Source organism: Branchiostoma lanceolatum, chromosome 11 (assembly GCF_035083965.1).
Source record: "Branchiostoma lanceolatum isolate klBraLanc5 chromosome 11, klBraLanc5.hap2, whole genome shotgun sequence".
Lineage (NCBI taxonomy): Eukaryota > Metazoa > Chordata > Leptocardii > Amphioxiformes > Branchiostomatidae > Branchiostoma > Branchiostoma lanceolatum.
Genome location: NC_089732.1, coordinates 7,373,539 through 7,400,240, shown reverse-complemented (window position 1 = coordinate 7,400,240; position 26,702 = coordinate 7,373,539). Strand labels below are relative to the sequence as shown.

Below are 26,702 nucleotides of genomic sequence, written 5' to 3'. Positions count from 1 at the left end.
AATGGGTTTCTACAAAGTACCAACCTATTTCCAAAGTTAGGCATTGTACAGTGAAAAACTATATGACAATTCCAAAATTTTTGGTTCAAAATGTAGAATTACAAGTCTACAGAAATGTAATATAGGTATTAATCGGAGAAAGTAATGCTAAATCATTAGAAACTGGGTATTTCAAGAGCTTTGTAGCAGCCACAGCTGTTTTCATGGATTGGTTAAGGTCACCATAGATTTCCTCTCACTCTACAAAATTAAATGGTAATCTTACGTACATGTATGTAGGCAGGGAAAAGGTTATATGTAGCTGTAACAATCAAAACTAGATTTTCTCAATGTCATAAAATTGGCTGCCTGGAATAACAAAACTGCTGAAAATGTAGATGCACATATAATGTACATTGAATGTAGTCATCAGTGAATGTCTCAGCATTCTTACAAATGCTGAGAATTCCAAGGGTGTTGAATTTTTTTTTTATCATCCAAACGTTTCAGATGTCATATCTTTCTTTTTTTTACAATTGAACCCAATGCATTGTACATGTATGGTACCAAACGAAAACTTCTCCATTTAATCAATATCTACAACCAACTCTAAACATACAACCTCTATCTTGTAACAATATTTGATTGTTCCCAACAATAGTTTTCCTACATGTACAGTAGTTTGCCTTTTACCATTCATTTTGATACTTGCACTTTCAAAACGAAGCTTCTCTTGCTCCTCTTGTACCAGTGTTGTATTTACATGATTAGTTTCAACTTTACATCCCAATTCAATTGAATGGATTACAAAATGTCACATGTCGAGCAACAAAGATGTGTGTTTTTACCTCTGGGCCGATTCAGAAAAACGATTGATTATGAAGAAGATCATAATAATCATAATATTGCTGTGTGAACATTTCAAATTGCTGTTATAACATTACTTGTGTTTAGATGCCTCTGAACAGATCAGCAAAAATGGTTGACAACCTTGGCTAAATAAAGTGTTACTCAATGCATTGAAAAATGGAATATAAGTTGCCAACATTAGCATATCATGTCCCCATTGTAAAATCAAGGCTAGTCACCATGCTACATAATAATAATACAACAGTATATCTTTGTATTGTTTTTTCATTATCTTTGCAACCGGTAATATTTGTAGCTTTCTCTTCATCAGCAGCAGGAGTTCAATGAACATAATTTTCTTTTAGTCCTGTTCCTGCTGCTGTTGGTATTCAGTCCAACTGGCAAGAAAGTACATATTGTAGATTATTATTCGGAATCCTGCTCCAAGACTTTGTCACAGCATCAGTTCAGTTCAGCACAGCGTCTCAGACAACCAAAGAAATACAGCAACATCTTCAATGCTCAAGTATACAAGATATCCTCTCCTATTTCTACAATCAGATTCCTAGTACCTGTAGGTCATTGTACAAGAGAAAGTTGCTATCCTTACATTGTAGTGATATCACTACACTTTCTCTCTTATTTTGTCTATGGTTAGTTTGCTCCTGATTTGTCCAAATATTGGATATACGTGTTGACGCGAAATCTTCACGTAACGTTGGTCACCATGGTAGCTCTGTTGACGTATTCGTCGAAGATCGTGCACAGCGCCTTGTAGATGGTAGCGAAGGACGGACGGTTGGACGGAACCTTAGACCAGCATCTCCTCATGAGCTGGTAGACCTCGTGCGGACAGGTGTCTGGCTGTGACAGCACGTTCCCGTCACGGACGTATCTGTGGTGACAGGAGGGAGTAAAATAAGGCCCAAAGTTAGAAGGGTAATGACTGTAATAAGCTCAACAAGGTACAAGCTTGTATTGCAGTGTAATAAGTTCAAGAGGGTGCAACCAACCATTCCATATGGTGTAATAAGTTCAATGGGGTACGACCATGTATTGTGATAGTAGTAGCAGTTCTAGTATCCAGTATTTGATTATACTGCTGTGAGGTTCCCCGACACAGGGGTGGGCAGCTGTGGGCTAGTACAATGTGGTGTTATACACAAAGTTCAAGGGGGTAAAACTATGCATTGTGGTGTAGTAAGTTCAACAGGGTGAAATCATTCATTATATTGTAGTGTAATACACAAAGTTCAAGGGGGTACAACTATACAGTGTAGCATAATAAGTATGACAGGAGACAGCCACGCAAGTAGCAAGGCCACAGGAGACAAAATGGACTGTTTTAAGTCATGATACTGTAAATGCAGAAATGTTTGCAGTGGTTTTATGTTTGCAGTTTTCTCGATGAACTCTTTACCGTGAACTTAAACCACCGTGAGAAGCTGTTCCGTTGTGTGACTGTAGCACTGTTTCAAACGTAAACTCAAACCCACCACAAACACTCTTTTTTTCTCTTTTACTGCAAAATTTAATACCGTGAACATTTCTGTATTTACAGTACGTAATGAAGCTTTTGGGAAAAAGCCATATCAAAAACCACAAAAATTGTTGCTGTGGACCCTACCTGATGACCTCCTCGTGTGTCATGCCATAGTAGGGCTGTAGAGCGAAGGAGTAGACCTCCCACAGGACCACGCCGTACGCCCACACGTCCGACTCTGTCGTGTACTTGTTGTACAGTATCGACTCCGGCGGCATCCATCTGATCGGCACCGCGTCGTTTTCATCGGCCTTGTAGTAATCCGAGGAATACATCTGTCGTGCGAGTCCGAAGTCCGCGATTTTGACCGTTAATCCTTCCCCAACCAGACAGTTCCGTGTGGCAAGGTCGCGATGTACGAAGTTCTTCCTCTCCAGGTATTTCATCCCGGAGGCGACCTGTTTGGCGACGTGAAGCTGATCGATGTTGTCGAGTTTTGGCAGGGTGGCCGTAGTCCTGCCCTCCCGCCGGATCAAGTACTGGCTGGAGCTGGACAACCGCAGGAACTCGTTCAGGTCCCCGTGACCCATGTATTCGAACAGTAGGCACAGCGGCCGGCCCACCGCGCACACGCCAAGCAGTTTCACAATGTTCGGGTGATCAAACTCCGACATGAGCAGAGCCTCGTGCTCAAAGTCCCGCTGCATGTCCAAACTGGCCTCGTCCTTCAGCATTTTCACGGCGACCATGATGTGGTCCTCTCCGGGCACGATTCCCGGAGCTTTGGCCTGCGAGAAATGATAGTTCTTGTTCAGACACTTGGCCTGCGAGAGATTATAGCCGGGGTTAAAAGGGTTAAACCAAAGGTCTCATGCAAAACATTCAAGAAGATCACATAATGTTACTGTGAAGATTGGGAAACTGTATGTGATATTTTCTCCCAAACTTATAAAACTGCAACCATATGTATGTTGTGCACTTTTCCTTTTTTTTCCATTTCATTGACATATTCAAGGCAGTAAACTTTAACCTCTTGTAACTGTGCCTTAGAGTTAATGATTTAGATCACTACACCATTGTCTACATAGTTTATTACATATAAAACAGACAATGTATGATTATGATACTGACCTGGAATACCCTGCCGAATGCGCCCTCCCCCAGGTCGCGTATGAAGACGATGTCGTTCCTGGGGTACTCCAGTTTCTCCAGTTTGGGATTCATGAGGGTGGGGGCGGACCGGTGGTACATGGGGTTCGCAGGCAGCTTGTCCAGCATCAGCTCATCGGGGAGGGGAGCGGGGGACGGACCACTGGGGGAAGAAAATTCACACAGCCTTTAGTATACACAGGAGTGTAGACTGAACTGACTCTACTCTGAGACTGGGATTCTGTGTCATGTATAGATGACATTCTGTTTACAAAATTCTTTTCACCTCTAAAACACAAGGAAACTTGAAAAGTATGAAAACTTGAAAAGTATGTCTTTGGCCTGGTTTTGATCTTTCACATTGTATAATTTTGGGTCCGTCCCTTCCAATAACTTCAACTTAAATTTCTATTCTACTTCAAGTTGTTCATGACACAGCCATTATTTCTTGTACCAAATGAAACTGAGCAAATGCTCAAGATAGCAGGGATTTTACTTGTGAGATTACTTGAGTCTCTCTTTGATGAAAAAACGGATAACATCCCTGCTGTCACTTTGTTTCACCAAAAGGAGTTTTCAGCCAAAAGAAATGTCTTAGATCTAAGCAAAATAATCAATGCATACATGAAATACTTAATCATCAACAAAACTTAAAGTACTTCTAATGACAGTCCACATCAAGCATAAAAGAAATCATCACAAAAGCTGCTTAACAGATACACAAGCCTCAGCAAAAGATGCTTAGCTGGTAACATATAACCTTAAGTGTTAAAAAAAGATGCCCAAAGTTCGGTGGTCAGCCTCCAAGATAAAAACTTAAAGCCAAGGAGGGATACCATCAAGAGACAAATCACAGGCAAAGGAATCCAGATTCAACATGCGGAAAACAACTCAATAAACCAAGCTGAACTCAAAAACCAAAACGCAAAAACCACACCAGTGGCAAACTTCAAACAAAGATACTTTTGGGTTACTGAAATGAAGAACAACTAAATGGTACATGTAGTTGTTGAATGAAATGATTGACAGTTTATAGAAGAAGACATGCTTGAAGTAATGTGGTTATTATGGTGAAACACAGCACAGCAGACATCCCCCACAAGGGGAGCACAGAAAAGACTCAGAACAGACCGTATAGAATTGAAGGTGTTACATGGAGGAAGGCCACCCCTACAGGAGCAACAAAAAGCCATGAAGATGAACATGACGTCTCATTTAAAATGAAACAACACCATAAAAGATCATTCAAGTGTTTAATGTCTCTCATTGCCTTACTGCAGCAGCTAATAGTAATTTTATCTTAACTTTAAGGCACCAATAGCAGTTTACCTTTCATAGAGCAATTCAGTGATTTAACTGTCTTAAATTTGTGAAGCATCTAAAAATTTAAAGAAAACTGTGATAGCTGACAAATGAAACCCTTTACCCAATTCTGAAGTGCAAAGGTGGAATATTCAAATTTTACAGATGAAGAAGTGAGGAACAAAAGAGCAGAAGTGGGAAGAGGACGGTACTGTACCCTCCGTTACTGGTGGCAAACTTGGGAACAGGCGTTTCAGACGCTGCCTTTTCCGCCTTCCTGTCATGGTGGAAGTGAGAGACAGTTACAGGGCGGACGGACAGAAGGAGTGAAGAAGGAAGAAAGATAGAAATGACAAGATAAAACCTCTGTTGTTCAGTCAGTCTCCTTACACAGTTCTGTGTTAACAAAGTCCACCACAACAGTAAGAAAAAAACAAGGGTAAACTGTACACATCAGTACAGAATAAGAAATTAGAACGTATCTGAGGTTTTGAAAACACAGACACTATCTAGGTTTTTTATGTGATACATCTACCACAACAGAGGTTTTGTTTGTTGTTAATGAAGAATTGTGTTTGAAGAGAGAAGCACAAGAGAAAATGAGATTTTCACACAATTGCTGTACAACAAGGAATGCATTGTTGGTTGTTGATATTAAGAATGTTGTATTAGACACAGGGCTCAATTTAGACTTACAAATTGATAGTTCATAGGTCGCTTAGAAAGGTCGCTTGGAAAGAATCAATCAAAAAACAACATTTCACAATGACTATTTTTGATTCTTTGGAAGATATTATGAATGCAAAGCTTACAAGCAATTTCACAAAGTTATACCAAGGAGGTTAACCTCCTTGGTTATACACATCAAAAGTGATCACAGAGCTTCAGGTAATTTTCATGACCTTTGCCTCTAGCAGAAACTGAATAGATTTTGAAAAGGGACTAACACATGCCCCTCCTACACGTTGAGACCAAAACTGAGCCCTGTGGTACACAGAAGAAAGCAGTTGGAATAGAAGAGTGGCGATTACTCAGACGGGAGTTTGGAAGGTGTGTCTTCTTCCTCCCTGGTGGGTACGCACACAGAGAGAACAACATGGAAACATGGTTAACTTCTGTGGAGTCAACAGCAGGGTTCATACAACATGGATTCAGACTCTAAACCGACATCTGTGGAATGACTTTCTGTGTAATATTATTAAACTTCCAAAAGTACCTTGTGATTTTTCAAGACTTAAAATGCAGTTACTGTAGTAACATTAGCAAAATAGTTCATGTGTCTATACAACATTATGTTGTAAAACTACATAGGATAATGGTCCAACTTTTTTCCATAAAGTGTTGCAACATTTTTGCATTCAAATTTTGCGTCCTTTTGTATGAACCCTGATTGATATATGCACTTATCAAACTCAACCCCAGATAGAGAGGGGTGATGGTGAAAGAATCTACCGTGCAGAGTCAATGCATGGATGTATCTACATGATCATCTCCTATAACAAAGCTAATTGCACATTGTGGAGATTATTTCAGACTTTCCTCAAGTCGTCTAAGCTACAAGACATGTCTCTAAGAAACATGCAAGGAATGAACACGAGTGGTAGAGGAGACAAAAGTGACAAGAATGATGGAAGAAATGAGTGACTGAAGGATGGGTCATCAAGCTACGAAATAAACTTAATAGTTCAAATTAGATAGCTACAGTTCTAAATTGTCCATCATGAAGACATTGAAAACAAGGACATTTGGGAACAGATGGAAAGTTGCCTGGTTGGGAGCAAAAAGGTTTTTAAAAATGGTTAAATGATTGAATGTTAAGAAGGAACCAAGGTACAGTACATGTTATGCAGTGAATAATTACATGTAACAGAGGTTAATATTGTGTGATGACATCACTAGGATCGGTGGAGTAGACATGTACAGCATTAAAAACAGCAGCAGTGTTAATTACCATGAAATGAACTTTGTCATGACAATGAAATGATAATCTTAGTATCAGTCCCATCAGTCCTGGTGAACCCGCTGTGCTGAAGGCTAGAGATAAACTGCCTCTGCTTCTTAGTTTCTGACAGTTACATTATTTGAGTCCGGCAAAAAACTTACAATTTTGCCTTTAGGATAAATGACTAGGGCTAAACTCTCTCATAAGGAGATTATTCAAATCTGTAGACATTAGCCACAAGCGGTTTCTAGATCTTTCAGAAGGTTGGTAACTTTTGATAAAGAACACAATCATTGAAACTTCTTTTTATTTGAAAGCGAGTAGACGTAGGTAAATGTAATATTACCCCAACATTTTAAAAGAAGGAAAGAATGCCTGCATCAGAAAGGCAATTCCAAACAGGAATCAAATTTTCAACGAGGTATCATTATGAAAAGGTTGTTTTTTCTAGCAAGTTCACAATGTTTTATGTTTCTTCACAAGGCAAACAATAGGAACAGCCTGCACACTGACCATGGTCAAAGCAAGTAGAACTCTGTGAAGTTAATCATTTAAAGGCTTCACATTAACTAAGCAGGACTGGAGCCAAGACAGAACAGGTTGAGCCATATGGCCACAGAGACAGTCAAGAGATTGTAAGTTCTTAACTAAAGACATCCAGAGTGCTGAACCGCCTTCCACTGTTATATGTACACTACATTGTAACTGCACCATTGTCATAGTTCTTTCACATGATCTTTTCGTGGCAGTTTCTAAATTGTTCAAACAATTACTTGGTAGATCATCATGATCATTGATGAGACCTTTCCACACATAAATATTTCTCAATACTGTACTTCAACAGCGGCAGTTCAGAACTGGATGCCTCTAGTTGATAGTATGTCTGTGCCCAGCACATGGATACAGCAGGACGGACGGTTTGCCCATGCCCAGCGGAGTGACTGTACCTGTAGTGGGGATAGAAGGGCAGGGAGCGCGGACGCAGAGAGCTACAATACACAGAGGAAAGCGGGGAGGGACAGGAGCGGAAGCTGGAAGCACGAGGAGGAGGAAGGTCGTAGCTGACAGCTTGCGCAGCAGCGGAGGCGCTGCAAGTACAGAAACACAGTTAGATTCTTCTCCATTTCTCTGGATTCTTAACAGAAACACAGTTAGATTCTTCTCTGTTTTCTCTGGGCTCTCAACCACTTTGCTGAATACGTTCATCAGACTGGTAGATTACAAGATATTGGAGTTTTTCTTGCACCCAAACCAAGTTCTTCTTCCTACCTCCCAATGTGTCAATCCTTCTGCTACATTCCTACCTACATGTATAAAGCTCAGGGGGAAGGTACATGTAGGAGAAGGATTACTGAAGTGCTGGCATGTAAGAAGAAGAGCTTTTTTGGGTAAAAGGAAACTTCGATATCTCAACCATTTTGTGTCACATGCCCAGTCCAAACGGCACATGCCATTTTACATTTTACTTGCTGCACCACTTCTTTACTTCAGAATGGACTTCTTCATTCATTTGCAAAAACAATTTTTGCTGCAAAATATACCAGCTTTCAGACTGTTTAGTGACATTAAGGTTGATACTTTTACAGACATTGTCACATACCAGGAGTGCTTGTCTTCTACAAACTAGCTATTCACAAAGGACTTATAATTATAAATGTCTATGAGAAATGCAGAACTGCGACTCGAAAGCCAAAGTACTATTACTATACTAATAGTCCAAGCATTTTCAAACATTTTGTCACTTTTGTCTCTTCTGCAAAACACAGCAACAGCCACCTATATATATGTACATGTAAACAGTGATGTGTACAGGTACATGTACATTTGAAGTTGAACTGTAACTGTAAAATGATTTAACAAGACTTTACATTGACTATTGCCTGTGTACATTGTGACAATGTACAAACAATGAATGTTCTAGTCAAAACAAAAACTTTTACTTCAATGCAGTTTTCAATACCTACAACTGTACAGTAACTACTTTTAGCAATTACCAAACTGAAAAAAATCAACTCATTCACTTATCATAATCAACCATTCATTCATTGGTTCATTATGCAAGCATCTACATTTGAAATATAACTGTATCCAATCAAAATTGACAACACAGTTCACTTTCATAATGATTCAAAATCCAAAAACATTTGTTTGAAAGCACACTTCACTCCATAACTGTTAGTACTAAATGTTACATTACAGCTTTATTGATGTAGAAATAATGACTTACTTCCTGCTGTACTGCTTGAGGAGTTTGTTACACATCATGAGGATACAGACCACCAGAACCAGCACCACGCAGCCGGACACCGCCGAGATCACGATAATCAGCGTGGTGGACGACAACACGATGTTCTTCTCCGCTACCTGCAGTTCTTCCGTAGCCACCGAGTCAAGCGGAATCGTGAAGTTGTCTGGAGAGAAAAATTAACGTCTCAAAAGTCAGTCATTTTCTTGTGTAAACGTTGCAGGAGTACAATGAGAATAGGACGACAGCATTAAGAAAACAGATCAGAGTTAGTGTACAAACACGTATAGACCATGTTTAAATCAGAATAGATTTCGTTGTGTAAAGGCATTTTACAGTGTACAGCACTGTAAGCACACAGACCCAGTCTTCTGTAGATACAGGTTAAGAAGAAAAAGTAGTGGTAGTAGCTGTCAGGAATAGAGAGGGAGTGATCATTCTGTGCAGGGTTGTTGTCAGGATATTTTGATCGACTCAACTCATGATGCTCAACAAGTTAAACACGTGAGAGTCATTCAACTTCAAAAAAAACAAAAAAACTTTGGGGTCTTTACCAATCGTTTTTCCAGATCAATTGTCACTGACGTCATAGTCTTGATATGTACAGGTAGTTTTGTAGGAGATCACAGACAATCTAGGCAAAGAAGTTTTTATCTCTTCTGTATGGTTTGGAGTAATGTTACATGGACCCCAAGTGCACTGCAATTTCATATCTAACACTATCCAAGAACACACTGCTTTCAATGAAACACTGAGACAGAACCTAGCTCTTTGGCTCACACAGCATGCCCATTGTTTGTTTGTTTGTTGATTTTATACCTGATTTGGGGTTAGCGGTACCCTCAGGTACCACAGGGGTCCTCTGGGTGCTCCCTGCGACAGCCTCCGCGGGCGATCGGCCGTCGTTTGCCTGAGGAGGGGCTGTGGTGACGCCATGGAAGGGGACAGAAGAGTTGGAGCTATCTGTTGCAGAAGGAGGCACAGGAGAAGGGGGGCCTGGGAGGGATGGAGTGAGAGAGAGGGAGGAAGGAGGAATAGAAGGGGAGAACAAGGAATAGAAGGAAAGGAGAGGTGGAGAGAAAACACAAGTATACCCGGTTTGGTTCATGTCTTCGTCATTGAGGTCCAAAATTGAGAGGAAATGTCATGACTGGTTGATGGGAAATGATGGCTTTCTGGCACAAAATATGAAGGCAACTGAGCTGATTGGTTGCCAAAAAAATGGGGGAAAGGGACAAGGTCAACAGTGACTGGTTGACATGTTTGAATCACGAAAAAGATACTCAAAAATTAATGATGTATAACTTGATCACCAGTTATATTATATAATGCTAAAATAAAGCTTATAAGCTAGAAGGACATGTAGATTATCATAATTAGTGCAAAAAGTACAGTTAGAAAAATGCAGAAAAACTGAAATAAAAAGAAACATTACAAGCTTAATTCCAAAACGAGACAGTACTTTTGGCTTACCATTACATATTATGAAACATAGCATGATTGGTGGAACTTAACTTTACCATGTAAAGCCTTTTGTGTTTTTTAAAAGACCCCAAAAATTAAACACTGCTAAAAATGTTCAATTAGTTTCATTCATCCTATAATATCTAGCACTCAAACCTTAGCCACAGTGGAAGAAAATATGTTTATTCCATACATTTTTTCCAAAACTACATTCTTATCACATCTATAAGGCTTGTGTAAAGGACAATACCTCCCTTAAAAGACCACATCAGTCAAAAATAAAATTATCAAACTTTCAAACTTTTTAGTGTGAATCATTTTCATATACGGCAGTTTCTCTTCTATTGCACAGAAATCAATAATTCTGATAACAAAATCGTAAAGCAGCTAAAAATTACCTATAGATTATGTTTACAAACTACAAAGTAACTATCATAGATGTGAACTGAACATTTGTTGAGACTCAGTGTATACCATTTACAATACTGAATAATCTTATTCAGGTCACAGTTATGAGTGCTTTACCCTCCCAAGCACTACAGTAGGATAATAGTGCTCAGCTGTAAGGTGAATTTGCAGTGAATTGATTTGGGCCAATGCAGAATCCCATAACTTCATGTTTGTAATGACGATTTAACTACATTTTGTACACTGTGCTATATTGCGGAATCCGATGTGAACCGTACAAACATATCATCGATCAGTAAGTTATTTTTCCTGACTTGCATGCTTGTAAGATTCCCTGTCAAGTAGATTAAAGCTAGACAATTGTGGTTTGGAGCCCCTGTCTTTTATACTGCTGGACTGCTGATTCATGCAGTTTTCACCTATCATCAACCCACCAGTAGTTAGACAAAGCAGATGCTTAGAGATATACTACTACTTGCCCTCTGTCACCCAGACTGATGCATTCTTCTAGAAACAATAAACTATCTCATGCAAAAATAGAGCCACACAACTGACATCAGCGAATTCTATACAACATGAAATATGCACGTGTCTTGCATTTACGCCCGTTGCCATGGAGAGGCACGCCTTGCCATGTAGAACGTCATATCAAATCCCAAATAAACCGCCAAGGTCAATAATAAACATTCCGGATGAAAATTCTTCACATTTTTCTGAAGAAGTCCGACCAGAAACAAGGCCAAATTGCGTGCCTACAATGGGGTACAGTTACTGTGGCTTAGCTAAGGCAGCTTTTCAGACAAAAAAAGGACTCTGACGTTATTCATAAGGTAAGGGTTAACATAAACCAAATTAAGTCTACATGTCTGTAAAAGGCACATGCCACCCATTACTAATCATACATCTTTTACAATCCAAATGTGATTTGTCAGTAGATATTTCCTCAAATAAAAACGGTGAGTCACATTGTTTGATTTTATCAACCCTGTAGAATCTATTGCATAGATAAAAATTTCTATTCAAACTGCTGCATATTATTGTAAGATACTAACATCATGATAACAGTAGCCTCTCAGAACTTATAATCACAAAGATCTTCCAATTCTGAAATTGACATGGACAAAGTCTTTGACCACAATGAAATTTGATGTAATGAAAAGTGCTGACTATTTCAAATGTGTTCCTCATTGGTATCAAATAATTGATAAAATCATAAAGGTGATCACATCAAATCATTTCAGAAATAAGCTGTAAGAGCTTTGATCACGAAAATATCGCACAACACCATTTTTTCTGGTTTTGCATGTAATCTTGAAAACAGCAAAATGCAACACTCGCCAAGTGTAAAAAAACACACCAAATAAGACTTTAGGTTAGAACATTGCTAGTGGGGCTAGCTTAGAGTATCTACTCTTGTCCATCAAAGTTCAAAACAAACCTCTATCATATCAGTTCACTTATCATCCAGCAACAGACTAGCAAAACTATCATCATGCCCTGCCCAACTGTAGGAAGTGAGCCTCTCCCAGTCCCGCCCCGGCGTGCCTCATAAGTTACAGGTGCATCAGTCCCTTCCCCTTGCCCGTCAGTTACTGCTCTTTGCTTGTTAGTTCCTCCCCCTTGTTCATCAGCCCCTCCCGTTTGCTCATGATCATAAGGCTCCTCTAACTCTTCTTCCAGTTGCGCGATGGTCTCCTTGGCCGACTCCAGTTCCTTGGTCAGCATATTGTACCTTGATGTCATCTCCTTTTCGAGGGCCTTTACGGTTTTGTCCAGCCTCCTCAGCTCGCGGTCTGTTTCTTCTTCTTCCTCCGCCAGCTTGTTCATGTTGCGCGAGAGAGTCTGAAGGACGTCCCAGAGCGTCATGATCTCGTCCTGCAAGGCCTCGTTGCTCGGCTGGGAGGGGACAGGACTGACGCTGACCTGATTGGTTGTTGCTGTTGTTCTGTCGTACCAATCGCCGCTCGGCGTGGTACCCGCCACGGTAGTCGTAACGTCCTGTTCTATTTCCTTCTCTATGGCCCACTCAATTTCACTCTCCACCTCTGCTTCAAGATCTTCCTCTTTCTGTTTGGCGACAACTTGCATGTCGAGGTCGATAAAGGTTTCTTCTGTCCCGTCCTCCATTTGGGCTATTTCGGGCGGGAAATGGGGCAAGGCGGTAACGTGCCAGTTTTTCTGCGTAGGCGGGGTGCCGCGCAAGTCCTCCTGCGTAGGCGGCGTGCCACCGTACCACCACATGTACTCCTCCTTACCATCCGACCAGTAGGGAAAGTCATCCCTCCCAAGCGTCCAGGTTTCCTCGTTTTTGTCGGTGTCAATTTGATCGGTACTTGTGTCTTTGATGGAGAGAAGGAGGAATAGACAGAGAGGAGAAAGAAGAGGGGAAGACAGACACAGGAAGGGAGCCTGACACATCATTCTACTAAACCTTCAAAGCCTAAGAAGTGACAACACAAAATGGCTGGATAGATTATCAACACACATGGACGCAGAACTGAAAATATAAGACTTAGCAAAAAAACAAGAAAACGTGAGAAACAGAATGAGTTGGAGACACAGAATGCATGATGAACAAGAGCAAACTTAACAAAACTGCTCAATGACATGTAGCAGGAGACACAAATGTTAGGATCGCTCTGTGTTTTTCTCATCAATTTTTTGGTTTCTTCATAAATCACTTTAGAAATCGTTTTGGTCCTTAATCTTGAACATTTAAAACCCTTAAAAATTTCAGTTTCATTGTAGCTGATATCAACAAATTCTTGACAGAAACAGTAACTGTTTCAAAAGCAATTTTCTTTAATGAATGGCTTGTCTGTTTTTCCTTCTCTGTGACAATTCTTTTAAAACCCAACTTCAAATCTCTGTAGATCCAACTCATGAACAAGACTACCTTCTTTCTCAAATGAGCAGAGCCTTGTCTTTAGGTATAATTTAGACTTCATTAGAGACTTTCCACTGCCATATTGTCTTCATGGTTTTGTATCTTTAAAAGGAACAATGCCATTGGATTAGCATCCCATCATGTAGAATAGATGTACATGGAATGTCACCATGGCAAACTGATCGTATCCACACCTACTCTAAAGAGAACAACACAAAACAGCAGAGATGATATTCCTTCCAAGGGTAGAAATATCTGACTTTTGCTATATGTATCCCATTGTTAACGTCCATCAGGAATAACCAGGTTCAGGTACAAGGTAAGTCTCAACATTACTGTGGAGTCTAATTCATCTCCACTGGCAGCAGAAAATCACAGGCAACTAAAGTAGATTGTCTATTTACAATAAGTGCGCCAAATAGCAGTTACTCAATCATTAGCAAACTGGATATGATTTGGGAAACTTTTCAAAAATCTTATCCAGTTGCTTGAGTAACTGCTATTTGGCGCATCTCATTACCTAGATGTCTAACCTTCATCGACCTATTTACAACTGACTTCCACTGTAGTGATCATCTAGAGTATCATTTGTACTGCTTATGTGTACTTCATCAGTTTGACATGGTGACTCCCATGTGATACTGATCCACTTGACAGTCCTATACGACACAAGTATATGCTGGCTAGTGACTGTGTAAAGCAGAGCATGATGTTCTATGACTCACCATCCTCACAGCGGGGAATGTTACATTTCTCCCAGCGTGGGCGTAGGTTGGTGGTGTAGCACCAGGGCTGGGGCTCCTCGCCCCCGGGGTTACGACAGTTGTTCTCCGCATTCTGTAACTCCGGGAAGTACTCAGGTAGGCGGTCGTGCTGGTGGGGCTCCTGTGAGACAAGTGAACAAAAGTCATGTATTTTGTCATCATTATTAAATGATACTAAACAGCATACATGTCCAATACAAGTCAACTGACAAAGAAATCCAAACACAGGACCATGTTAAACCAGGTGATGTCTGTAAAACAGAAACGTCTGAAGAATACAGCACAATTTGGAAGTTTGGGGTCCATGAGTCTATGTGGTTGACCTTCTATCGAAAGTGCTTATATTTTTCCATCGTCTATAAGCAGTGTTTCCGCCAGAGGGGCGTCCTCCCGTCAAATGACAGGCTCAGCTTCCTTGGGATGGCCTGAACGCAGCCAGAGGCCGTCAACTCTAAAAAATTGTTAACCTGTACAGCAAAATTGAACAAAGCTAAGTCCTGGCTGTACTGACCTGAGCTGCCCAGGGCTGACAGGCGTATCCCGACTCCGTCACGTTTAGCGTACCCTGGTAATATCGGCCCTTCCCGCGGTAACAGTCAACTGGAGGGAACAACAGGAAGATACAAGTTCAATACAACTGATGGCATAGAGAGTTTGTGAGAACTTTTGTGGGTGTTTCTAAATGGCAGATTCTAAATACAATTAGCATCTACGGTACTACTCTAAGTGTTCCTTGCTAAGTTTTCTTTTGTTGTTTTGATGAGGTTCTTCTGCTTAAGACCTCTTAGCAGAAAATTTCTAAGATGGAATGTCATTAGGCTAGAGTAGGATTAAGTCACTAATACAATGATAGTCAACTTGAGTCTGTTGCAAAAAAATTCAAAAGTTGAGTTCCTTTTTATTCTGTAGGACACTGGAGCACCTGTCACACAATAAGTCGAACATTTGTCCAGTTCTCAACCAAAAATAGGTTTAGAAGCACAATGACCGACAACATTCTTTACGCTTGTCGCCACTCCGACAGATGACTATGCCAAATTAATACGTCGATCCTTCTCCGTGGTCCACGATTACGGCGGGGTGACAGACTGTGGCGAGAGCTGCCTGTCACTTCCTAGACCTGGCAAAACACTTTCGGCTCCAATAATAGCTCCCAGCAATGCTGAGTACCCACATGGTATTCCTCCCAGTTATTCATCCGCATTTTTTCTGAGGTTGATGATTCGGAGGTTAAGCGGCGGGCTCCATGGCAGCAAGAGACACGGGCGCTGCCGATATTATGTGTTCTACAGGATGGAACCCTGCTGTTATCTGCCCGACCTTGTAAACGAACTACCACGGTAGATGTATCACAACAAGAGATTTTCCCTATAAATTTTCGCTGGCTCCTTGCGGACAACCACTGCAGGGGGCCCCAACTGTCATAACCGAGGCACATCCACCGCCTGCTGGCGGCATAGCTGGCATACAATAGCATGTTTTCCTTCCTGAGGTATCAAAGTCGGCCATGTTTGCTCTGAAAACTGAAATAGAACCTAAGACCATCAACGCCCGGTAGGGGGTGGGGCTACATGCAGGCCACACTTGGAGCAACAACAGCAGGGGTGGGACAAGGACCAAACTTTAAATTCAAGGTGACACCAGTTGTCAACTGTCATTATTGATAAGGTCTATGCTGCTGCATTTCTTTGTTTCTTAAATGCAAGGTCTTTGGAATGTGGGGTGATGGTCGATGACAAGGGGACAGCTGAGATTGCAACAACAAATCAAAGACAAGGTTTAAAGGTCGCACGAGAGGTCAAATAAAGAGGACATCCTCTCTGTGCCTCTTATACAAAACAAACGAGCAATAGAAATGGGAAAGAGACACTCGTAAGTCCAGCTTGTTCGGTTGCTGGGATTTTCTGTTGGACCCTTTAAATATGATTGGTGACATTTTGTGTGCACATCTGTGCATGCCAACACCACAATAAAGTTTTAATGCATTTTATTACATTGAGCTTAGAGAACTGATTTGACACTTAAATTTAGATTTCGTTTTAGATTTGACAGAACCTCCTTTATCGTGGCTAGATTATCAACCTACCAGTGGAAACCCTAAAAAAGGTTTGATATTTGTACCATTCAGCTTATTTCAATAATTGTTAGAAAACCTGGAACTGTTATTACTCATGTGAAAGTCTCTATTGCTTCTATGACCTGGACTACATGATTTCCTTCTTTTTCAATACGCAATAGGGCTTGGTGAACATTGTTGCATTACATTAAAAAGATTTTTGTCCACGTTTCAACAAAAAAACACCCTGCAACATTTCCATCTACATAATGTGAAAATCAAGGGTGGATGATAGGAACAAGCTGCAAGAGCAAAGTGACGTTGTAGTTTTATGATCACACTTACCTGTCACCATCTCTGACTTCATCTCTGTTGGGGGCAGTCGTCATGGTAACATGGAAAATAGATCAGATCAGACAGGGTTAGAGATATGTACATGTACATGTAGTACAGTCAAATTATGACATCATTTCATCACATCATAAAATTTCAGTTTTTCAAAGTGAATTAAAGTCATTGATCTTTCTGCATATTCAATGGTTGAAGTCTGACAAAAAAAAGAAAATTGAGCAAACTATACTTGTCACATGATTTGAAATACATAGTTGGTGACAAAAATACAGTAGATGATTTGAAAAATTGTTTCTGTTGACCAATATAACTCTTCAATATTTCACACTCACTATTAAAAAAAAGTAAAGTAAGTCATTTCAAGTAATAAAGTACTTACTAATAGTCATTTACTTGCTCTTCAAAAGAACTAAATGGAGGAAGGTAAGAAATTATTACTATAGAAAAGTTTAAGCATGATGTAACTCCTCAGCGTACTCACCAAACACGGAAGCGTTGGAGCAGGACCTGGTGCCGTTGATGAAGCTGGGAAGTTCCTCGCAGACCGGGAGGCGAAAGTGTCCGCGGGAACGTAGGTAGATCCCCGAACGTTTCTTCTCGTTCAGAAGGGCCCACTCCTGGAAACATAAAATGTTTCGCACAGCTAGGCACTGCTCCCTGTGAAAAGAAAAATTATATACTATGAGATATGCACATATTTATTTTCAATGACTTTGTGCTTGTATGTTTGTGTATTTCACAGTGCAGCATATACTGCACCTTCACCGCCTGGTCCATCCTTACAGATTGCACAATTGAATCAATCAATTAATCATCCATGAGCATCAGTTTGAAAACTGAACAACCACAGAAAATCTTGTTCTCCTAAAACAGTATAAAATGTTACAAGGAAACAATTACTGCAAGTCAAAAGACATAATTCCCAACTTACATTCAGTACTTCAAACAATATGCAACTGTCAACTCAAACCGAAGAGAACATATTTAAGTGAAAAAAAAGCTGAATGTGACAGGATTTTCCATTATCCAAACAGGTGCTGCAAATGGCCCATAACAGTGCGACAATGTCAACATGTTCCTACACACCCGCTCGTCCATATATTTATCTATTACACTGATTTTAAACATTCCTATATTTAAGATTCGCTTGTTTTAAATATTGGTCATACTTTTATCGCTAAGGTCATATATTGTAATATCACAACATCATTGTAGGCAACAACGGTAGTGTCTCAGATATGAATGTTGTGTTCTCAATTTAAAAAAACATTACACACCTGCATAGCGGTGCAGGGCGTGGCTCGCCGGTGTCCGTGTCGCAGGACGGGAAGGCGTAATGACACAGCAGCGCCTCCGCCACAGGACGGCACATGCCGCTGACTGTGCTGAGCAGCTCGATCTCCAGCGCCCGCACGATGGCCTCGTTCTGCTGCTCGGGATTCTCCAGCGAGCTGTTGTACCAGACCATCCGACTGCCCACGTGTTTACGGCACATCCTGCCGGAGTAAGGTGCACAGTAGCCCGCGGGACTCTGGTACTTGCTGGGATGAATGGGAAACAGAAATGATAAACATAACCACAGCCACACAAGGGTAAGGCCTCTAATTTTGCCCCTGTACATTATGGATGCCCCATCCGGGGTTTTGTCTAGTAAGGCCATGTTGATTTGATGATATGGATGACATCCTCTGGGAATCCTTAAACTGATGCAAGCATGCAAATAAAAAAAAGTTAATTCTAAGCAAAAAATAAAGTTGCCTTCATTATGAACTCTACGTGGTCAGGAAGGTTGAACAGATGACTAAATACAAAGATTACGGTATAGCGAATGATAGATTCTTCATTTTCATTTCTTCATATCCTCTTCTTTAACTTTGGAATTGATTTTGGCGATCTACGACATCAGTATCTTTTTCCAATATTTCTTGCAATTTACGGCATGGATTTGATCATTTTGCAGATGCTCTCTACGATTTACAGTATGGTGGAAAACCTTTAATTTTTGGAATCGAACGAAAATTGATGCGTGCGCAGATGTCATCCATACAATCAAATCAACATTGGCCTAATGTGTAGATGTAGATGAAGATGAATATCATTTCAGGGCAGATGTGTACATTCATGTATGAATGAATGTTTCCAGTCTTAAAATGTTTTTAAACTTCCCTCCCTCTCCTGCTGTTATCACTGACAATCACCTGATCCTGTTTTTGCTACGATGGTATCTATATCAAAATATCAAGATATGATAATACAGTAATAACAGGAAATGAATTGATTTAGCCTAACTGCTGCGATCGATCATATCTGATCTGCATTATCAGGTTCAGAGAACAATTTGCATATCAAGTACACAGGATGTCAGATTGGCTTACTTTCAGTGTCATTTCATTCTCTTACACAATACTGTAATTCTTGTTTCTTTCACTGTAACTTTATGTTCACTGTTTTCACAGTCACCTCTGTACCATGCATGAATTTACTTATCATCACTGTGAAAAACCTGTTTGATTATTCATGATTCCAATCACTTGGCACCATCGTTAAGTTACAGTTCAGTGAAAATGTCAATTTTCCTTACACCGTGACGTTTTGCTACCGTGAAGAAAAAGTGAATTACAGTATTCGTTATTTAATTAATGCTCTTGCAGGTGTAATGAAAACATCAATAAGAAGACAATCATTCTTCAATTAGAGCTCCTACATGTATTCTTAAGGGTATTATATATTTTTTTCTTTTAAGGCAATATCTTCTTCTCAAATTGGAAATACACGTCGTGTAATTGCTGACTGTTAATCAACAACTAAGCACATACAGTGCTCAAAGGGACTTTCCTCATATCTTGGGGACCTTAAAAAAAGTGCCATATTTTCACTCAGCTATGTGAAAAGATTAGATATTCCTGGAACTGGCAAACATTTTTGAAGGCTACTGTCACATTTATAAGAAATAAACATAAGTTCTGAAACAAGAAATGGGAGAATACATAGACAAGACTACTTGCTGAGAAACAGTCAGATTTCTTGCATTTCTTTTGATTTCTCTTCCAATTAAAATGTTTTAATAGATCAATCATCATCTAAAAAATAATAAAGAGAAGAACAAATATAGGCTAGCTGTGGCCTCCATTAACATTAATCCGCCGGGTTACACAAATCCGCCACTTTGAAAAACAGTGGGTTTGAGACATCTCTAGCTATATAGTGCAGCACCCTCCCTGGTATGCACAGTTTAGATATACAGGCTGGAGTACATTAAACTGGGGGGCATTGGGTTTAGCGATCTGTTTGGATGTATCTTTTCAGGGTGGCAGAGTTAAGTACCCTGGTGTACCATGGAATTATGTTCGAAGACGTTACCTCTTGTCTGTGATGACGACTCTGCCAGTCCTGCGGAGCACGGTGACCCCGCCGGAGTGTTGGTTCCGCGCCTCGCAGGTGTAGTTTGACGGCGACGTGGCCTTCACTGTCAACATGGACTCTGTGTACGTGGTGTTGGTCTCTGGGTAAATCAACTGGTGAAAAACAGAGGTATGATCAGTTGTGTTGCATCAAAGTATGTACTACTAGAAGTCTTTTTTTAAAGATTCTAAAATATCCTTAAGTGGTTTTTATTTTTGAAACTGAAGACTTTCAACACATATACATGTACAAGAGAAAATATTGTGTCATAAATTGGTTCCAGATAGTCTTCAATAATTGCTTTCTGTTGTATTATAATTTCCCTATGTAGGTTTTGAAAGGGAAGTTAAAAACGAATCATAAGTTTGATGTGGTGTTCTCTTAAATACATGTAGTAAACATTTAGATCTAGAGTATGACTCTAAACTTGATCCCATGCAAAAATTTTAGCCTCCTAACTTTGACCATTTAATATTCCATATCACACAAAGACCTACATTAGTACATATACACTACAGACACTTATACCATGAACAATTTCTTTACCCTTTCCTTTACATTGACTTTCCTTGCTCTTCCAATCTGCCACAATCCAAGGAACGCACATAAACATATCACATAATACAAGTGCATTAGAAATTCTGAAGGCACTTTAGGGAGCAACAAACAACCACCAACAACCATTAATGCTGTACTAGTGAAAAAGCGCTGTATATTGTAATCAGAAATTTGAGTGTCAATATCATACATGTATGTTCAAATTGACACATTTGCAACCTGCTATTTTCAACAAGGCTTATGTAGACTACTTTAAAAGTTATAAATATTTCTAATCAAACACTGTTTAACACTATGGTACAGTTGAAACTATTGTGTTATCTTTTTGCACTTGATAATAACAACTACTTTCATGTTGCATCTGTTTTGCGAGTGTGAGCATGTGTGTGTGTGTGTTGCCTTATAAAAGAAGCACTTCTACAAAGACGTCCAAATCTGTAGAGGTCTTTACAGTATAGGATGTCTCAGAATCCAAACGGGGACTTGCAGTACGACTACAAGTTAGACAGCACCATTTTTCACAGGGGAGATAACGTTAGTACAGAAGACAACAAAACTGCACTATACTCACTCTCTTGATATTTTGTATGGTTGAGAACCGCGGAGACAGCTACAGACACAAACGGAACAACAACGTCAAACAAGTAAAGTCGTCCACTGAGCCTACTAGCGGACAACCACACCATCTGATAGACAATCTCCTATAAAACGCTTGACTGTAACAGTCTAGTGATGGCCGGAAACACAATACAGAAGTCATGCAATACAACACCAGTCAATAACACAAAATAAGACAAGATTGATAATAACAAAAGTTTGCCTACAGGTTAAAAACATACACAACATACGACTAGACTCTGTCTACAAATTTGTATTACATTTATACAATGTATATCTAGTATCAACAGATCCAACAGTATACAATACTCCCTGGTCTATAATCATGGCTTAGATTATCTTTCGATACTTGAGTTTATGTAAGACCAGCTTGAACGATTGCCAGGAAACACATTTTACTTGAGAATGGGCCAAAAACACACAGAGTTTGTTGTACAGTACTCACAGATTTGCCGTTCTTGTACCAGGTGATGTTGGGCTGCGGAATGCCCCATACAAAACACGACAGCGTCACCTCTGTGCCGAAGGACACGTTCCTATTGGACGGACCCTGAAGGATCTCAGCTGGGACTGTACAACAAAGTTATGATAATTCATCAAATATAAAGGCCAACATTTTCGAGAAAATGCAGGATACTTCCCTTCCATATAAAGGAAGAGTATGAAACAGCATTGTTGTCAAGCTACTTATAAATTGACTTATATGTCCAATATGAAGTGCGTACCATTTACCAAAGAAGAAATATATTTCTGCATTAATTATGCAAATTAGGTCCTCATTAGCATAACGTATATTCCATTGTATTCACCTTTCCTAATGCAACCTATATCTTAAACATGATAATTGATTAATAAAATCAAGCAACAGATCAAGTGAAGATACAACCATGGTCATTTGTTATCATTGATATTAGTCATCAATATTACATACCTTGTATTGTGAGGTAGGCATAGTTTGAGTAGGTCTGCCCGTATTCATTACTTGCTACACATCGGTATCGCCCTCCATCACTCAACTGCAGTTCCTTAATCCGCAAGTTTCCCGACGGGAGGATGCTCTTCCTTTGGTCGATCTCGATGGGGTATCCCTCTCGCTCCCAGATGACGACAGGACTAGGGTTGCCTGTCGCACCGCAGCGTAGCGATGTTCGAGTGTTGGCGAGGGCTGTCACGTTGATAGGAGGTCTTGTGATCTGAGGTCCTGTGATGTAAAGGAAATGTGTTGTGTCAGACAAGCAATAAAGAAATCACTTTTCTTTTTAGCCACTTATTCAACATCAATTTTGTATAGTGGTCATAAAGGTCTGTTAACATTACCTTTTTTATTACAAACTTAGCCATAAGAAAATGATTACACACTGTGATTGTTACGAGTCTTAAGAGGACATTTTGTGTGGTGTGAAGCAAGCAACTATTGCTGCAACAGATGCTAGTTTATGACTATCTGTACAAGTTTTTTGAGTTTAATTGTACCCATAGCGCCCCAAGTTTTTATTTCAATGAAGCACCTACAGCATAAAACACATTCACCACAAAACAAAAGATAAACCTTGGATTGAAATCTGAGTAATTTTTGTCAAAAAATCCCTTTTCCCCCTTTCCCTTAATAATGTAACAAAAAACTAGTATCCTATAATATAATACATAATATGATTCATAACTACTGCTAGATCTATATATACTTTCTTGAAAAGAAGTTTGACAAAAGACAACAAAGATTTGAAGACAACTTTATTGACATAGTAGTAAACGTTCACATCAAGAAAGACAGAGAACACTCAATAGGATACATCAACGTCACTGCATCAAACAGTACATGAGCAAAAAGTCATAGGAAGAAGTCTGGCATGTTTGACATACATATACATAATATACACACATGATATAAATACATACATGTACAAGGACAGGAAAGGGCAATGATAATGAAGGTAGAAATCTGATGACGCATGATAAGAAGTTTACAATTAGAATCGAAACATGAACTCATCGATAGTAAGACAGTTTATTTCATCTGCTTGGAGAAATCTATAATTTGCACTTACATTTTTAGGACGGAAGCTAATTAACCTACGTGAAGTGGTACAAGATCTGTTCTAACGGTAAAAGCTATCTTATGTCAATTTGTGGTGAACACCATGCTGATCATGAAAGGGCTGTATACTAATGTACATGCAAAGATACAACACGCAGTGCATGTATAACCAAATTTTCTCCTAGGATGAGGGCTCTTCAATTTTAAAACATAAAAGTACACACAGTCATGAATCTCAAGTATACCATTTGCCCAATAGTGTCAAGTTCTCTTATCCATTAGAGCCCTTCTTTCATAAAAGAATTTTCTCAAGATTCTCCCCTATTGATGTTTAAATGGAAAGGCCTTGGCTAAGCAACACCCTGAATTCCTAACCAAGTGGTCATGACTTGAATCATGTCCAAGTACAACTCACAGAAACATTGTGACCCATTTGTAAGCCTAGCTTGTTTGTTTTGAGTAATCCGTCCAAGGTAATCCAAGGTCAGCATCCCTGGCCTGCTGACTTGTAAGATTCCCAAATAAGGACTTGAGAGTCACAGGACAAATAAGTAGAGAGAGATAAAAGAGATGGGCAGAAAGGAGGCCAAGGCTGGAACAGACAGCATGGAGAGAGAAAGAGAAAGAGAGAGACATTAGACAAAAGTGTTTAATCTGAATTAGTCGTTGAAAAGCATTTGAGATTAATACAAATTTGGGATTGACTTCTAGGATAGGGTACAACCAACTGACAAAACATTATAGATATATCTATTAGTTAAAAATTATGCCAGATGCATTTCTTTGGTGGAAATTGTTGAAACTATTTGTAATACTAAAAGAAATTTGCAGCTTCCTGATATTTGTTTTTATATGTTAAACATATTACTAGTCTTTTTCTTCAGTTTATGTAAAATAATGTATTAACATCATCCAGAAGGGATGTCCCTTATGGAACTTTAACTGCAATGTCTTGCTCCGTACCTGTTCTTACATCCAGCCGCGTACATGACGACCACTCCGGCTGCGTCCCGTTCCCTCCGAGACAGCAGTACACGCCTGCGTCCAACGTGGATACGCTCAAAATCGTCAAGTTTTGCCCATCGGGAGACGGCCTGGTGTTATTGTTTTTCCTGACAACCATGCCATTGTGTGTCCAGCGGGTTATGGCCGAGGACGTGACCACGATGTTACAGTCAAACATGGCGCCGAGTCCCGTGAAAATACGAATGGTGCGCACGGGAGTGCTGGTGGGGCTTCCAAGGACACTACTGGATGCTGCTGTTGTTGTTGTTGTTGTTGTGGTAGTATCAGTCACTGCAAAACAAAGCAAACTCAAACTGGTTAAGAAAAGTCAGCTTCGCTTGCAATCTTATGGGTTAATATTGTTAGTGTCGAAATTGTAAAAATAAGGTTAATGATTAATAGGAGCTATCATAAATCAATTCCCTAACACAGTAATTCCTCTTGATACTTTAGCCATCCAAGATGTTCTGAACAAGATACATGTCATGTTAACGGGATATCTAGCAACTAAGAATGTGTTGGACAAAACGTCCTTTTTCGGACAGAGCAAAAGTTTCACATGTGTACTACAGGAAGGCGGATTATGGTACATGTACATGTGGTTTCCACGGTAGAAATTGCCATTAACATAAAATCCACTTCCCCTTAGGCAAGACATGGTAGCGTCTGGTGACTAGTGGAATACATTTGCATATCATGGGTACTGAGGACCTTTAGTTGATCTGTTAAACTGTCACGTAGACATACCAAAACTGAACAAAATCTCTGGCATTCAAAACCCACCAGGGAGAAAAATCTTGCAGCCTGCCACAAAGTCTGCATGAGTACATGATATGTATATACCAATCCGTCTGTTAAATACGCCTAGAATTACTTGTATTGCAGGTATTCAAAACACAGCAGCATGAAAAATTTCTCGTCTGAATACCAAGTCTAGGCAGGCCAGTGATGCCCTAATGTGCACCAAAGTAGTCAACCCTCAGGCCTGGTCTAGGATAACTGCCATTACCTCCAATATATTTAAAACACACAGCCATAGACTGTCCTAATACTAAGTTTAGTGGGGCAAGTGAGTGGGATTGATTCCATACTTTACCAAGGGTAGAGGTGAATGGATGCCTAGGCTTACTCTAACCCCCATGTCATGGGTTCTGACCCCTGATGGAATACTTTTGTACTAGGGTTCCACTCTCTTCACCCTGAAACTAATCAAGCTAAATTCCAACAATGTCTGCTCAGATTGGCAGAGTGGGCTTTTACAGAAAGTACAAGCAGACTTCTTTGAAAGTTTGATTGCAATTTGGGTTGGGCTTGTCTAGTTTGGAAGTTTGTGCGAGAGAAGTTGTACTTCTGGAAGTACAAGGTAAGGGAAGAGACGTGAGTAGAAAACAGAGTACGGAGGGCTCAACTGGAACGGAAAGACTGCAAGGCAATTTTCTTCCTGAAAGTTTTAGTTTTAAAAATGGAATTACTTTTAGGCTGCGATAGTTCCTCTTAGATTAGCAGAATACAGTCAAACCTGCCCAACAAGACCACTCGGGATCATTAAAATCTGGTCTATGTAAACAGGTGGCAAAATGCTTGTGTCAGCTAAGGCCACACCAATTTAATTTCTTGGTTAACGGATGTTTATTTTCCACAAAAAAAAACATTTTTAGAAAAAAAAAAATCATGAAAACAGAAGGCTGGCCCAGCTTTCTGTTTTCATGATTATTTTTTTTTTCTAAAATTTTTTTTTGGGGGAAAATAAAAATCCGTTAACCAAGAAATTAAATTGGTGTGGCCTAATGGTAAAAATTAAGTGACCACCAAAAAGTTGTCACACTGGCCAGGTGGTCCTATCAGAGAGGTGGTCATTTGAACAGGTTTGACTGTACTTGTAAATATGAGTTATATCAGAAAATATGTATCAAAAGACTAAGTAATGTTTTAATGACAATTGTTGAAAAATAGCATCAATCATATGCAATGAAATGAAATGTGGATTGTTAAATCAGCAACTTCAAGCAAGCTGCTGAAAATAGCATCTTTTTCAACAATTTGACATATTTAAGATTTCTCTAGCACTTTACCTTCCAATCAGCTACTTCAACCATCTATCAAACATGACATTCTACAGTCCTCCACCCCCTTCATCATAAGTAGTACAGCCCATCCCCTTATCAAGGTCAAACCCATCTCCTAATTGCCCCTCCCCGATCCGGC

General features: G+C 39.8%; 1 protein-coding gene across 10 annotated transcripts in view; it reads right to left on the bottom strand.

Moving 5' to 3' along the window:
* Window positions 1-1,497: 1,497 nt before the first annotated feature.
* The window catches only part of LOC136444497 (muscle, skeletal receptor tyrosine protein kinase-like), a 50,609-nt gene continuing 25,404 nt past the window's right edge, over window positions 1,498-26,702 (bottom strand). For 2 of the 10 annotated variants that reach the window (XM_066442063.1, XM_066442065.1), the window contains exons 2-16: window positions 22,389-22,658; window positions 21,903-22,027; window positions 21,411-21,449; window positions 20,240-20,394; window positions 18,157-18,420; window positions 17,361-17,536; window positions 16,874-16,897; window positions 14,984-15,072; window positions 14,434-14,593; window positions 9,769-9,945; window positions 8,932-9,115; window positions 7,652-7,792; window positions 3,443-3,623; window positions 2,456-3,135; window positions 1,498-1,723 (exon numbers count right to left, since the gene is read on the bottom strand). In XM_066442063.1, the coding sequence (XP_066298160.1) occupies window positions 1,537-1,723; window positions 2,456-3,135; window positions 3,443-3,623; window positions 7,652-7,792; window positions 8,932-9,115; window positions 9,769-9,945; window positions 14,434-14,593; window positions 14,984-15,072; window positions 16,874-16,897; window positions 17,361-17,536; window positions 18,157-18,420; window positions 20,240-20,394; window positions 21,411-21,449; window positions 21,903-22,027; window positions 22,389-22,658 (2,852 nt within the window). In that variant the 3' untranslated portion in view covers window positions 1,498-1,536. Of the gene's footprint in view, window positions 1,724-2,455; window positions 3,136-3,442; window positions 3,624-4,591; window positions 4,631-4,979; window positions 5,040-5,793; window positions 5,830-7,651; window positions 7,793-8,931; window positions 9,116-9,768; window positions 9,946-14,433; window positions 14,594-14,983; window positions 15,073-16,873; window positions 16,898-17,360; window positions 17,537-18,156; window positions 18,421-20,239; window positions 20,395-21,410; window positions 21,450-21,902; window positions 22,028-22,388; window positions 22,659-26,702 lie in introns of all 10 variants that reach the window. The other 8 variants (XM_066442064.1, XM_066442068.1, XM_066442067.1 and 5 more) reach the window with 8 other exon arrangements.